This window comes from Henckelia pumila, chromosome 4, assembly GCF_033568475.1.
Source record: "Henckelia pumila isolate YLH828 chromosome 4, ASM3356847v2, whole genome shotgun sequence".
In the NCBI taxonomy this organism is placed as follows: Eukaryota; Viridiplantae; Streptophyta; class Magnoliopsida; order Lamiales; family Gesneriaceae; genus Henckelia; species Henckelia pumila.
In genome coordinates this window covers 233,274,047-233,287,070 of record NC_133123.1, presented here as the reverse complement: position 1 = coordinate 233,287,070, position 13,024 = coordinate 233,274,047, and the positions used below count along the sequence as shown (strand labels likewise).

At 36.1% G+C, this 13,024-nt stretch overlaps 2 protein-coding genes across 2 annotated transcripts; both read left to right on the top strand.

Moving 5' to 3' along the window:
* The first annotated feature begins 2,112 nt into the window (after window positions 1-2,112).
* Window positions 2,113-6,381, top strand: LOC140862929 (protein ADP-ribosyltransferase PARP3-like). The gene is made up of 10 exons (XM_073265958.1): window positions 2,113-2,171; window positions 4,283-4,351; window positions 4,434-4,510; window positions 4,584-4,744; window positions 4,864-5,091; window positions 5,174-5,276; window positions 5,354-5,436; window positions 5,532-5,675; window positions 5,758-5,949; window positions 6,034-6,381. The coding sequence occupies exons 1-10, from the start codon at window positions 2,113-2,115 to the stop codon at window positions 6,103-6,105; spliced, it is 1,188 nt and encodes a 395-aa protein (XP_073122059.1). The 3' UTR covers window positions 6,106-6,381.
* A 149-nt stretch (window positions 6,382-6,530) lies between these two features.
* Window positions 6,531-9,419, top strand: LOC140865127 (peroxisomal nicotinamide adenine dinucleotide carrier-like). Its single transcript, XM_073269645.1, has 6 exons — window positions 6,531-6,816; window positions 6,955-7,091; window positions 7,210-7,264; window positions 8,876-8,970; window positions 9,043-9,114; window positions 9,258-9,419. Exons 1-5 carry the CDS (start codon window positions 6,775-6,777, stop codon window positions 9,068-9,070), a joined length of 357 nt encoding a protein of 118 aa, XP_073125746.1. The 5' UTR covers window positions 6,531-6,774; the 3' UTR covers window positions 9,071-9,114; window positions 9,258-9,419.
* Window positions 9,420-13,024: the final 3,605 nt, after the last annotated feature.

Here is a 13,024-nt window from a genome sequence, read left to right as displayed (position 1 = left end):
ATCAACAAAGGTACCGTTCAGCCGTCTGTGCGTCTTTAGATGCAGCTCGTAACTGTTCGGATCTCTATTCAGCTCCTGACGCTGCATTGCACGCACGTGTACAGATAATTACAATTAACGAAGATTTAATATGAAAGTCATATATACACGAAATTTTGCTTATCAGGCTCGCAGCGTGAACCGCATAGGGTCGTGAGCCAGCAATGTGCTTCGCTGGACCAGTCCCTAGACCAGCAGGCTCGCTCCGTCTTTTATTCCTGTATGCCCTCGACAGCTTCTGCCACTCTTCCGTCTCCCAATGGGCAAGATAAGTAGCCCAGATCGTCTGATCTATAGTACGAGGTGCGCTGCCACGCTGCCTCCAACGACAAAGTGTGCTGCGGTATGTATCTGCACACATTTGTCTCCAAATTTGTTTAATTGTATGTTGGTGGTGCGGCTCCCACCTGTACACAGCCTATTATTGCAAGACAGCAATAAATTAATTTAATCATCTTTCATGTTAGAGAACTAAGAACCGATATAAAATATTGTTATCAACTTTGGAAAATTACACAAATAACGTACCATAAACTGATCCCAATAGAAGTCACAGTGAGCCTCTGTCACGTACCTCCACGAGTAGCCACCGGGAAATATTTGTCGCCTAAACGATTTTTGGATGAACGTACTTGCGCCGTTCTTAGCTGGAAGAAGTCTGCAAAACATATTCGATAACATTTATTATATATTAATGTATTCTTATTGAATATCTCGTACAAGTCAATTGACAAATAACTTACCCTCCGAACTCAGGCCAAATCAATATACGACCATCTGGTGGGGGAGGGGGGGGAGGAATACTTCCAGAACCAGAAACAACATGGTGATCCATCTGCTTACTTCAACTGAAATAATATATTTATTTACTAATATAATTTATATATTAAGTAAAACATGAAGTTATAACGAGAATTATATATACTGCTTTATAGCAATGTATCAAATATTAAGATTAACTAAAATGAATGGGGAACATTTCTATCAATACTATGCAGAAAACACACAATCCAAATAATTATTTAATATGATAATCTTCTCGTGCTTTACTTGTCCACAGACTCTAAACATTTTTAAGGTACACAATCAGTTTTCTATTCTATTACAGTGTCTCTTATCCTAGAAATGAACCAAATTCCATTCATTACAACAAATAATAGAAATTCAAAATCAGATCACTTCATTGTCAACCATTTAGAAAATTATTAAATTTACTAATTATCTGTTGCTCTCTTGGTTTAACCATTTAGAAAATTATTAAATTTACTAATTTTTTTTAAATCAACCATAAAATTTGATTGCTAAGAAATGTGTTATTGTTTTTAACAAAAAATATGTTATTAGAAAAATTAATGCATATATGATATTTTCTTATTAACTTACCAAATCAATACGTACTAAGGATTCAATATAAATCCGTTGGTAATTTAAACTTTTAATTTCTAAAGATTCAATATAAGTCCGTTGGCAATTTAACTAAGGATTCAATATAAATCCGTTGGCAATATTCATATAAATCATAATTAACTTCACATTTCTAAATTTCCTAAATATCATTATTTTATTTTATATTTGTTACTAATTTATAATTAAATAATTAATACAAATTAACAATATATATCAAATAATTATAACTAAATGCTGTGAATTTAATTAAATACTTGAGCCGGAGGCGGCGTAGGAGGACCGGCAAGGCAGCGGCGGCGGGTCGGCAGAAGCTGCGGGCCGTCGGCGGCAGCGGGCCGTTGCCAAGCGGCTAGCCCATTTAAAAAAAAAAACATATCATCTATAAATCACCAAACACAAACTTTATAAGTACAAGAATGTAAAAAAAAATTCGATTACCTACGGCGGCTACGCGGCGACGTCAAGGCGGCAGACGGCGGGTTGATTGGGTGCCTAAAATACGTAGATGTTTTGCGGCCCATTAAATGTAAAAACTACAATAAATGAAGCCTAAAACACGTAGATCTGGAATATCATATTATTAAGAGGGATATATGTACACAAATCCGGGTTTATTGAGGGGTCGGCGGTAGGGTTTTCGTACGAGTCAAAGGAAAAGAGAAGAAAATGGAAGAGGGAGAAGAAATGGAAATCGGGGAGAGAGAATATAATCTTTTGTTGCCACGGTTATATTTAAACCGTGACAATAATGTACTATTGTCACGGTTACATTCACCGTTGCAATATTGTCACGGTTTATTAAAAACCGTAACAAATATTAAATTAAATTATTTAATGTTTTCACGGTTTTATAACCGTGACAATATTCCTATGCCCGTGGCACAATTTCATCCGTGTAATTGTAATTAATATTATTCTTTAAAAAAAATAATTTCATTTGCCACGGTTTATTAATAAACCGTGACTATATTAAATTATTTTAGTTGATGAATATATATAATGTTATTTTATTATATACAAAAAAATACAATACATAAATTATGATCATAAAATAAAAGTACATTTAATTAATTTATAGTTGTAATTTGTGTGCACTACAATATTATTCGCTAACTTCACTTAACTACATGACATAATTATTTTTTTAATTATGTCATGTATTCATTATTCAATTGTTTTAAAAATTAATTTATTTTGACACGGTTGGAAGAAAAATATTTTGACGGTTGATTTAATCGTGAAAATATTGCTACGGTGTATTTTTAACTTTCACACAGTTAATTAATTAAATTGGTTAATATTGCTACGATTAATTTGAAACCTTGACATAGTTAATTAATTAAATGGGTTAACAAAACTAATTTAATTGGACAAGGTTTCTTATATAAATTGTGGCAATATTGTCACGGTTTCGTTTTAACTGTGGCAATTATACAAAATTATTTTTTTATTAAATATACATTAATTTTATTACATAAAAAAAATATGGTACATTACGATACATATATAATGATCATAAAATAAATGTAAATATAATTAACTAAATATTAGCACAATACACATGTTGCTTGGATCATTCACTATCTTCAGACTGGTTGTTTGAACTCTCATCTGTTGATGCCTGCACATCGTCTGTATCACTATTTTGAGTTCCGACGTCGATGTCGTTGTCGTACATCACAGTTACGTCAACGAGGTTTTGTGTGTTCAGCAATAGTTGTGTTTTCAACCCATGATTTTGACTCTCGTGGTTCTGAAATGCTTCGTTCGCGACGTTACCGTCGACCTGGCCAGTGTCACTTCTGATTTGTTGAATGTATTCGCGTTTTTAAGGCCACTGGCGTAGACCCAATCAAATATTGTTTTCTTCGTTGAAGGATACGTTAAGTACACCACTTGTGAAGCTTGGGTGCAGAAAACAAATGGGTCGTAGTACCGTAGACTTCTCTTTCGATTGATTTCGACTATTTTATATTTTGGATGAACACGCGTACCCAATCTTGGATGCGTATCAAACCACGTGCATTTGAAAAGTACAGTCTTGTTTTGTGAATTACCAGCGTACTTTACCTCGAGTATTTCATCTATGATGTCGTAATAGTCCGTTGACGTCCCATCTCCAGCCACACCACGAACATGGACCCCTGAATTATCTGTGGCTTTGTGAGTACTATCTTCTTTTGTATGAAATTTGAAACCATTAACACAATAACCCCGAAGACATTTGACTTTGCACTACAACAAAAATGCACAAACACAACACTTAGACAACGCTTTTAGTGAAAAGGGTTGTCTTTTTTTAAAAGACAACGCTTTTAGTGAAAAGCGTTGTCGTTATATATATTTTATTCATCAAAGACAACGCTTTTTTAAAAACGCGTTGTCTATTAGCGTTTTTTTTAGGTCAAAGACAACGCTTTTAAAAGTGTTGTCTATGAGCGCTTTTTTTTCCTATGTACAACAACACTTTTTAAAAAAATGTTGTAAAAAAAATATAATTTTTATTTAAAATAAAACTTAAAATAAATATTATTACACCTCCTTAACACCAAAATCCCCAAACCCCTTCTCGATCACCTTCTCCGATCCCTTTTGCCTTTTTCTCTCTTTCAAATCAAAATCTGCTTTCCCATGTCGATTTTTGCTGGTCTTGCTCGATTCATCAACGATTTTTCAAGTGAGCTCTGAGAAGCCCATCTTAAGATAAGAAAAATCATTCACGAGTCTCTCGTGCTCTCACGATTCCACCAAGACCCAACCCTAGCCACCCATTTCTTGTCGTCGATTCGCTGCCATGGGCATCGGAAATTTGTTATTGGAGCTAGAATTCGGTTAGAGCTCATCCTAAGCCTGTGCCCAAGGTGGCGCATATCATGAAAATTCTGTGTGGCCAGGAGATTTATAGGTGGGTAGTCCATGGATTAATTAAATTTACTTGTATTTTTTTCTAGGTTGTGGGTAGGCAAAATACTATGTTTTTTTTGTAGGTATGCTTTGATGGAGACAGGGCTAGATGTTCCGGATATACCGTTCGGTATGTTGACGAATCACCATTTGAAAAGATGTAAGTTATTTGCCCAGTCTTGATCTTTATTAAGTGTTTCAACTACACTCTCTCATGAATGGGAGTAATGCAGGTGAAGATGCCCTATTGGAATTTGTGAAGAAGCTCAAGCGGCAGAAAGAAACAGGGATGAAGGGCGAAGCGATGTGGTCTGATTTTAGCCAAAGAATGTTTACTCTTATGCTTTCGAAAAGACCGTTTATTTTCCGAGATTCTAATGATCTTGCTGATCACGTGAGTGTTCCAAAAACTCTGAAATACTGGAAATTAAACACTGTATCCAAATACTTTGAAATTATGTTGTGAGCGTTGCTATGGATTCATTGAATGCTAATTTTGAAAGAGACGTGCAGGTTGTGTCTGCATTCGAGACTTTAAGAGATATAAACTCGGCTTCACGGATCATAGGAGATATTTCCGGTTCAACTCTTGATGACCCTCTGTTTGAAGTATATAAGAAATTGAGATGTTCCATATCTCCACTAGAGAAAGAAGCCCATGATTACAAGATGATAGCAAAATATCTGGAGAAAACTTATGAACCGGTCAAAGTCGACGAAATTATAAGACTGATTAGTCTCGTCCTTTGTCGTCTGTTTATCTTATAACATGAGTCCAAATTGTTTGCATATTTGACACTGTTTCTTCTGACATTTCCCCTAGAGTTATGGAGTATCAATTGAGAATGTTTATTCTGTGGAATTTAGTGCTTGCCCCTCGCTCGAGGAAATCAAGAAGCTACCGAACAAAGTCCTCCTGTGGTGTGGTATGACCGGAACAGGACACCTTCCTTGTGTATCCTTTTTCGAACTCCTCCCGGGTTTTTAATCATTCATATATCAGGTACTCGAAGTTCTAATATGCTGCGTCACCTTCAGAAAGGATTCTTGCTAGCTCCATGCTCTCTACCCATCCCCGGTTACATGGCAAGATCGATTAATCATCTATCATGCTTGCACCTTTTGTTACATGCTTTTTTTATTGTTTCGTCGAACATATGGTATGTTTTTCTTATGTACAGTTTGGAAAGGCTATAGTTTGTTCAGATGCTGCATCAGAAGCAGCCTGGTACGGATTCACCACTGTGGACAGGCCAGAAGGATTCCTGATCTTGGCCATCGCATCGTTGGGTGAAAAGGTTACAGAATTGACATCAACTCCAGAGGTATTGATTCGCAGCTCGTTCTTTTTGCCTTCGTCGTCATACTTTACTTTGCAAGTTGCAACTTCTCATGTGTTCATGTTAGGATTCGTCATCTCTTGAGAAGAAGAAACATGGAGTAGTAGGCCGTGGCCGGAAGAAAACCGATGAGTCGGAGCATTTCATGTGGAAAGATGACGTAAAAGTGCCATGCGGCCGACTGATCCCGTCTGAGTCGTCTGAGCACAAGAATAGTCCTCTCGAGTACAATGAATATGCAATCTACGATCCCCAAAAGGTGCGAACAAACATATGCCATCATACTCTTTTTTCTCCATTGGATTGGAACGTCTCAAATCTCAATTTTTTGCCCATTTGACAGGTCACAATAAGGTTTCTGGTGGCTGTGAAGTTCGAAGAGAAAGATGTGGTGTACGATGTAGAACAAGAGTGATTAATATATTATGAAAGAATAATAATATGATATATATTTTGGGTCCTTTTAAAGTAGAAGTTTGTTGGTGAAAAGGGTGGGATTTTGGTGAACATACATGATTGGCTCATGTTTTTGCTGCTGAAGTGGTCGATCTCAGACAGGAAAAAAAATATATATTTTGCATGTAATATGTCAGAAGATTTATCATCTTTTTTGCCTCTATTCCGTGGACATCGATCTTATCTTTGTTATAGTGTAAATGTTTATATATAGTGTAACTAAACTGGTCACCCACATCGCCTTACAAATTACAAATCTCACATTTTCCTACCTAATAATTTGCATTCTATATTGTTTTAATTTTACAATTTACAATTCTTGATTGTATTGTAATATGCACCAGTGGTTCGTTAGTGGATTGAATCGCTTTCTATAAAATATGCCCGTGCGCGTGTTCAACTTTAATTTAATTTAAATGTATGGTTTTTTTTTTAAAATTTGGTTAATGACAAATTGAGCGTTTTGTTCAATCGATAGGCACAAATATGTTATTCCATTTCATTTGCATTTTTTTACTGTGTTATATTTAATATCATTAAATATTTCTCTTAAAAAGTCATCTTACTCTTGATGCTTGTTGTTTACTCACATCTCACATGAGTTAATTCCAGCTTCGAGCTCGGGGTAATGGGCTGGGCAGAAAGCGTGGCGCAGATGTCAGCACAAGAGGTATATAATCCTTGACTCTAATATTTAGCCAATTCCAGTGTGTTTATTCTGATTTTTCATTCTGAGATGAAATACTTTCCCGGGATTTCATTAAATTCCATATTTCCTGCATTTTAACTAATGATCTCCTTTGTGAAGCTGCTAGGGTGTTTATTATTCGTTTTACCAGTTTTCAAAAATAAAGCCAAGGCTATAGTAGCTGAAAATAAAAGAAAAGGACACGGGGATGGCACTCTAGGAATGCTTTCGTGGCTTATTGTTGCGGTCCTTGATGGGTACTTGAATTGTTTTTCAGAAATTATTTGGTTTATTTATCTGTGTTCACGTCCTATATAATCTCATTCAGGATTACTCTTATTTTTCACCTAACATGATTGCCATTTTATGCCACAGGTCACTAAATGTTTTGATAACGAACCCAATATGGGTTCTTGTGACTCGTATGCAGGTAGCATATTTAGTTATTTATGGAAATTATGTTCCTTCTGAGAATAATACTGTGCACCAGTTTCCATTTTCTGTTCCTAAACTTAAGTAGTTTGAGTGGTCAAGTATGTGAGGACTGAAGTGCATTATATAGTATTACTTAATTGATGCAAATAGTTTGAAAACATCTATTTTGTGATTCATATTCCAGCTCCTTGTCCTGTCAGTTTTATAAATTCGAGTTAAATATTTTTGCACTCTAATTTAATGTTATAGTTTGAGTGTTTAAGTGTGCTCTTAAGTAAAGTATAAGCAATAAAATGCTACACACAAGACACCAAAAAACACAGAACAATTACACAGCCTTTCACCAAATATAAAAACATCAATTCATTATAAACGACAGCATTTCTACAAATCAACAAAAGTAAAGTACAAGCAATAAAATGCTACTAAGACTTCATTGCATCAGTAGAATTATTGGCTTTCATTAAATTCTCCTTCTCGACAAATTGGTCAAACTGAGCCTCAATGGGCTTAATCTCTGTTTTCTTCTTCTCCTTCAACACTTGCCTTGACATAACTTCTATTAAGAAGTTTCCTCCATTCCATACAGTTGCAATAACCTTGAGTAATTGGAAAGTAACCTTGAGTCGGCAAAAATAAGTTAGCATGAATGTGTACACACACACATTGGTCTTTTAAATTTTGTAGTGTTTTTGAACATGAGAGTGAAAAGGACAGGGATGGAGACCCACAGCTAGTGCCTTCTTGTGTTCATTTTAAGTTTTTAACTCTTGATATATATATGGAATTAATGGATCCCAGTTACTGTCATTTTATTTATTTGGACATAAACTCTCTTAAAAAAAACTAATTTTTTATTGGACATAAACGAAAGAAAGAATTAGGACCTTTAAATTTATGATCTTAAATAAATTTGAGGTTGTTTTTTTTATTAGTACTAGAAGTACACCTCTAAATTTTTTTATTGAAATACAGTTCTTCGTTTACTTATTAGGATGCACCTTCATTAGGTGTCTTGTGATATTCCTAAAGTTGTTTATGAAGGAAGAATTAGGATGAATGGAAAAGTGAGAAATCCCATTTAATAAGGTGCACATTCGTGTGTTTTGTGCAAACAGTTGCACATCTTCACGCATAAATTTCTTGATAGCGAGGAACATGACAATTTTCTTATGCTTTTCCACTTATATTGCTTTCACCAGTAGCAACATAAGTTAGACGTTATCCATATAATGGATAGTGGCTCAGCCTAACACAAATGCCACCCTGAAAACATTCTGTCTTGAACAGAAAAATAATCATCAATTTAAATGACAAACATTGTTGCTTGCTTAGCGGGCTTGAATTGGATACCTGTTCTTGTTTGACTAGAGCGCATTTATACAAGTATGAAAACAACACAATTTCTCTTACTTTATAGATATCAAATACATGGTATTTTTCATATTTCGGAACAATAATCATCTAATGGTAGTGCACATAAGTTCCTCAAGTTTGACTTAAATCTATTGGTTGTCCCTTTTTGGCATGTGTTTTTTGAGTTCATAATCTGCATACTAATATATGTTTAAAGTTTAGGTGCTTTACATGTTTATTCTACTTTCAGGACGCAAGCCTGGCCATTCCTTTGCTTTCACCTGTTCTTGTTCCAATGGCTCAAAGCATTGGGCCACTTTTGTCACAAATAGCATCATCACCATGGTGTGTCAAATATTTTTTAGCTTGATTTTACATGAAGAATTGACTAACAATTCAATTGTTGTTCTTGGTCAGGCTAGAAGTTTGCCAACAAATAAACTGAGAGTTTTCTATATTTCGAGTAATTGCGCAATTTACTTTATACAGGTGACTTCCACATACTTTTTTGGGACATACATTGTGAATCACTTACTAGCTCTTGGGTTTTAGTCGTGTGTGCATTTGTTTTGATTTATGATGATTGTTACCATCTTCTCATCCAGTATTCTATCATGTGTGTATTTCTATAGAATGCCCATAAGATAATATGGGGCTTATGATGAATCCTACCTTTATATTAAAGCAAGCAAATTACGAAGTTGTTCAGCACATTTCCAGTCCTCCAAATGGATTTAGCATTCTGAGAGTTGGTATGATCGCCGACTCCGGTTTGAGGCAGAAAGCATAGCGCAAATGGCCGAGATGAACATGAAGAATTCGATTATTTGTTATGTTTGAATGGTTTTTATTATATTTGAATGATTTATAATATTGAAATATTGTATATTAGATTTAATTTTCAAAAAAATTGAATATTGAGTGATAATATTGAAAATTTGTGAATTATATTTTTTTTTGTTTTTTATTTGAGAAAAGACAACGCTTTTTAAACGTTGTCGTAGGTGGAAAAAGCGTTGTCGTTACTAAAAAAGACAACGCTTAAAAAGCTTTTGAACTACGACAACGTTTTTTTGTGACAAAGACAACGCGGAAAAAGCGTTGTCGTTTTTAGATACAACAACGCTTTAAAAAGCGTTGTCTTTTCCAGAAACGACAACGCTTTTTCCGCGTTGTCTTTGAGCGTGGTCTTTTACAACACTGGCTACGACAACGCTTTTTCGGGGACATTAACAAAGCGGAAAAAACGTTGTCTTTGGCCGTTTTTCTTGTAGTGTTGGATTGCGGCCCGAGAGCAAGTTGTTTTATATCTCGTGAAATGTTAAAATCTTGGTTTAAAGTTGCCTGCATGTGCATTCCATGTTAAATAAACAATTATTGTCAGTAAACGGGAAATAATGATGTAATAACATTGAGTTGCAAAGTGAGTTTGTATTACATAGTTTTTGAACCATTGGAAAAAATATTGTTGTAATTGTGCATCCACGTCAGCGTTATTAATGCCCGGAACACTTGATCTCAGATGGTTTTCGTACATTCTGCAACCGTTAAATAAATAAAAAATCAACATTAATGGGATAATAAAAATTTTCTATTAATACACATTTTGTAATATGGTACTTACTGAACAAAGGATCTCGTCTCAGCACAATTTAACAACATGTAAGTCGCAACAGCATGATATTCATTGTTCTGAAGATGTCTAGATTTTGATGCACCAATAGACCTGCCCACAACTTTGAACACCGATAAAGTATCTGTCAATCCATCATTCACCTCAGATGTTGTGTTTCTCATTGTCCTCATGTCCCTCGTTTTGATTGACTCACTGAAAAAATGCTGACAAAATATGGAGGCTTCTTTGACCAGATAAGCATTGCAAATCGATCCTTCTACGCGTGCTTTGTTTCGAACTGTTTTTTTCAACTGCCGTAAATATCTTTCGAATGGATACATCCATCTGTCTTGCACTGGACCACAAACAAGGGCTTCGTACGGGAGATGTATGCATAGATGTTCCATCGAGTCGAAGAAACTTGGTGGAAATATCTTCTCCAACTTGCACAAAATCAATGGTATTTGCTCGTTCAATCTTAGAATGTCACGTACTTTTATGTTGCATGCAGTCAAGTCCGCAAAGAATAAACTCAGTTCTGTCAAAACTTCCCACACCTCTTTTGGTAACAACTCTTTGAAGACGACAGGTATTAGTCGTTGCATAAACACATGACAATCATGGCTTTTCAAACCAAACACTCGTAACTTATTCTTGTCGACGCATCTAGACATTTTAGAAACATAACCGTCCGAAAATCGAACATCTTTCAACCATCTGCAGAGAGCTCGTCTTTCTTCTTTTTCGAGGGAATATATTGCCTTTGGATATCTGCCGCTGCCAATATCGAAATGCAACTCTGGTCTTATGGACATTTCGACAAGGTCTGCCCTAGATTTTGCGTTATCTTTAGTCTTTCCCGGAACATTCATTAACTTATTGAAGATGTTATCAAACACGTTTTTCTCGATGTGCATCACGTCCAAATTATGTCTGACCATGTTCGAGCTCGAGTAAGGCAACTCCCAAAAAATACTTCTCTTCCTCCATCCGCCTGCCAACATTTTGGATAATTCTTTGTTATGCTCTTCAGCGTCAACTTCGTACGATGGTAGAAAACCTTATGAGTCCAACTCGTCGAGTAACTCAAATCCAGATCTCGTAGTCCTGGCAGTGTGCGACATCGTGCGCCCTCTTCTGAAAAGGTTCCTGCTACGACGCAATGGATGCTCGACGGGAAGAAACTTTCTATGGTTGTCAAACCAACAAGTCTTCCTGCTATGTGGTAGTGTAAACGCCTCTGAGTCCGACATACAGTGTGGGCAAGCTTGTTTACCAGCTGTACTCCAACCGGATAACATTACGTACGCGGGAAAATCATTGATCGTCCACATGAGAGTTTCTCTCAAAGTGAAGTTCGTGCGAGAATGAACGTCGTACGTAACAGCACCATCGACCCAGAGTGACTGTAGTTCTGCGATGAGTGGTTGCAAAAATACATCAAGTTTGTCCTTGGGGTTCTTTGGACTAGGAGCAAGCACAGTGAGGAACATGTACTCATCTTTCATGCACATCCAAGACGGCAAATTGTAAGGAGTCATAATCACGGGCCACGATGAGTACTGCTGACCAGTCTGCCCAAATGGTTGGAAACCGTCAGCTGAAAGTGCTAGTCTCACATTCCTGATCTCGCTTGCAAAATGAGGGTGTGTTTCTGTGAAATTACGCCAAGCAGGTGAGTCCGACGGGTGAGTCATCGTTTTCCCATCATACACATGGTCGTGGTGCCACCGCATGTGTGGCGTCGTTGCTTCAGATGCATACAAACGTTGGAGACGAGGGGTGAGTTGGAAATAGTACATCCGCTTATACGTGGTTTGCTTCTTATTATTCCTAGATCCACGAGAGCGACTTTGTTTATACCGCGGATGCTCACAAAATCTGCATGCAGTCAACTCGTTGTCCGGACCCGAATAGATCATGAAGTTGTTGTTGCAACAATCAATTTTCTCGACTGGAAGCCCCATATCCTTAATTAGTGTCTTGGTTGCATTGAAGTTTTTGGGAAAATTGTTATCGGTAGGACATAACTCTGTCATCAATTGACACATGTCATTATAATTCCTTTCAGACATGATATGCTCATATTTCATCTTCAACAGTCTTGCGAGAACAGACAACAATGTATGTCCGTGTGGATTCCCTTTCCAAATCTCATTTTCAGTTGATTTGATCATATCATATAGAGCACTTGCAATGATGTTCGGCTCTTCCTCGATTATGTTGACGTTGGGATATTCGACAACATTTGAATCCTCGACAACGTCAAGAACCTCGTTCACCACTGCCTCCTCATTCACAGTTTGGAAATCATGATAAGGTTGTTCGAATCCGAATTGGTATTCACTGTGATGATATGGGTTTGGATCCGTTACAGTGGCGAAGTTAGTTGGCAAATCCTCGGTGGTCGTCCGTCTACTACTTCGAGACGAAGATGGTGCATGAGAGGTACGTTATTTGCAATACGAATTGTTTTTTTTTATTTTTCGTGTACTTTTTTTTTATGAAAAAATTTGATTGCATAAAAAATTTTATTTTATAACCTGGAATAAATTTTTTAAATTTACAATTTGAATATGTTTTGTAAACAACTTTCAAATATATATATATATACGCGTTGATTCTACGTCTCATTAATTTATTATTTATATTGTCTTGGTTTTATAAAACCGTGGCAATAATTAGCCTATATAAATTTGCCTCATCTTCAGAATTAAATCTTGTAACGCCTATATAATACGAAATTCTTTGTTTTGTTGATAGCAACACGGCACAATAAAACTT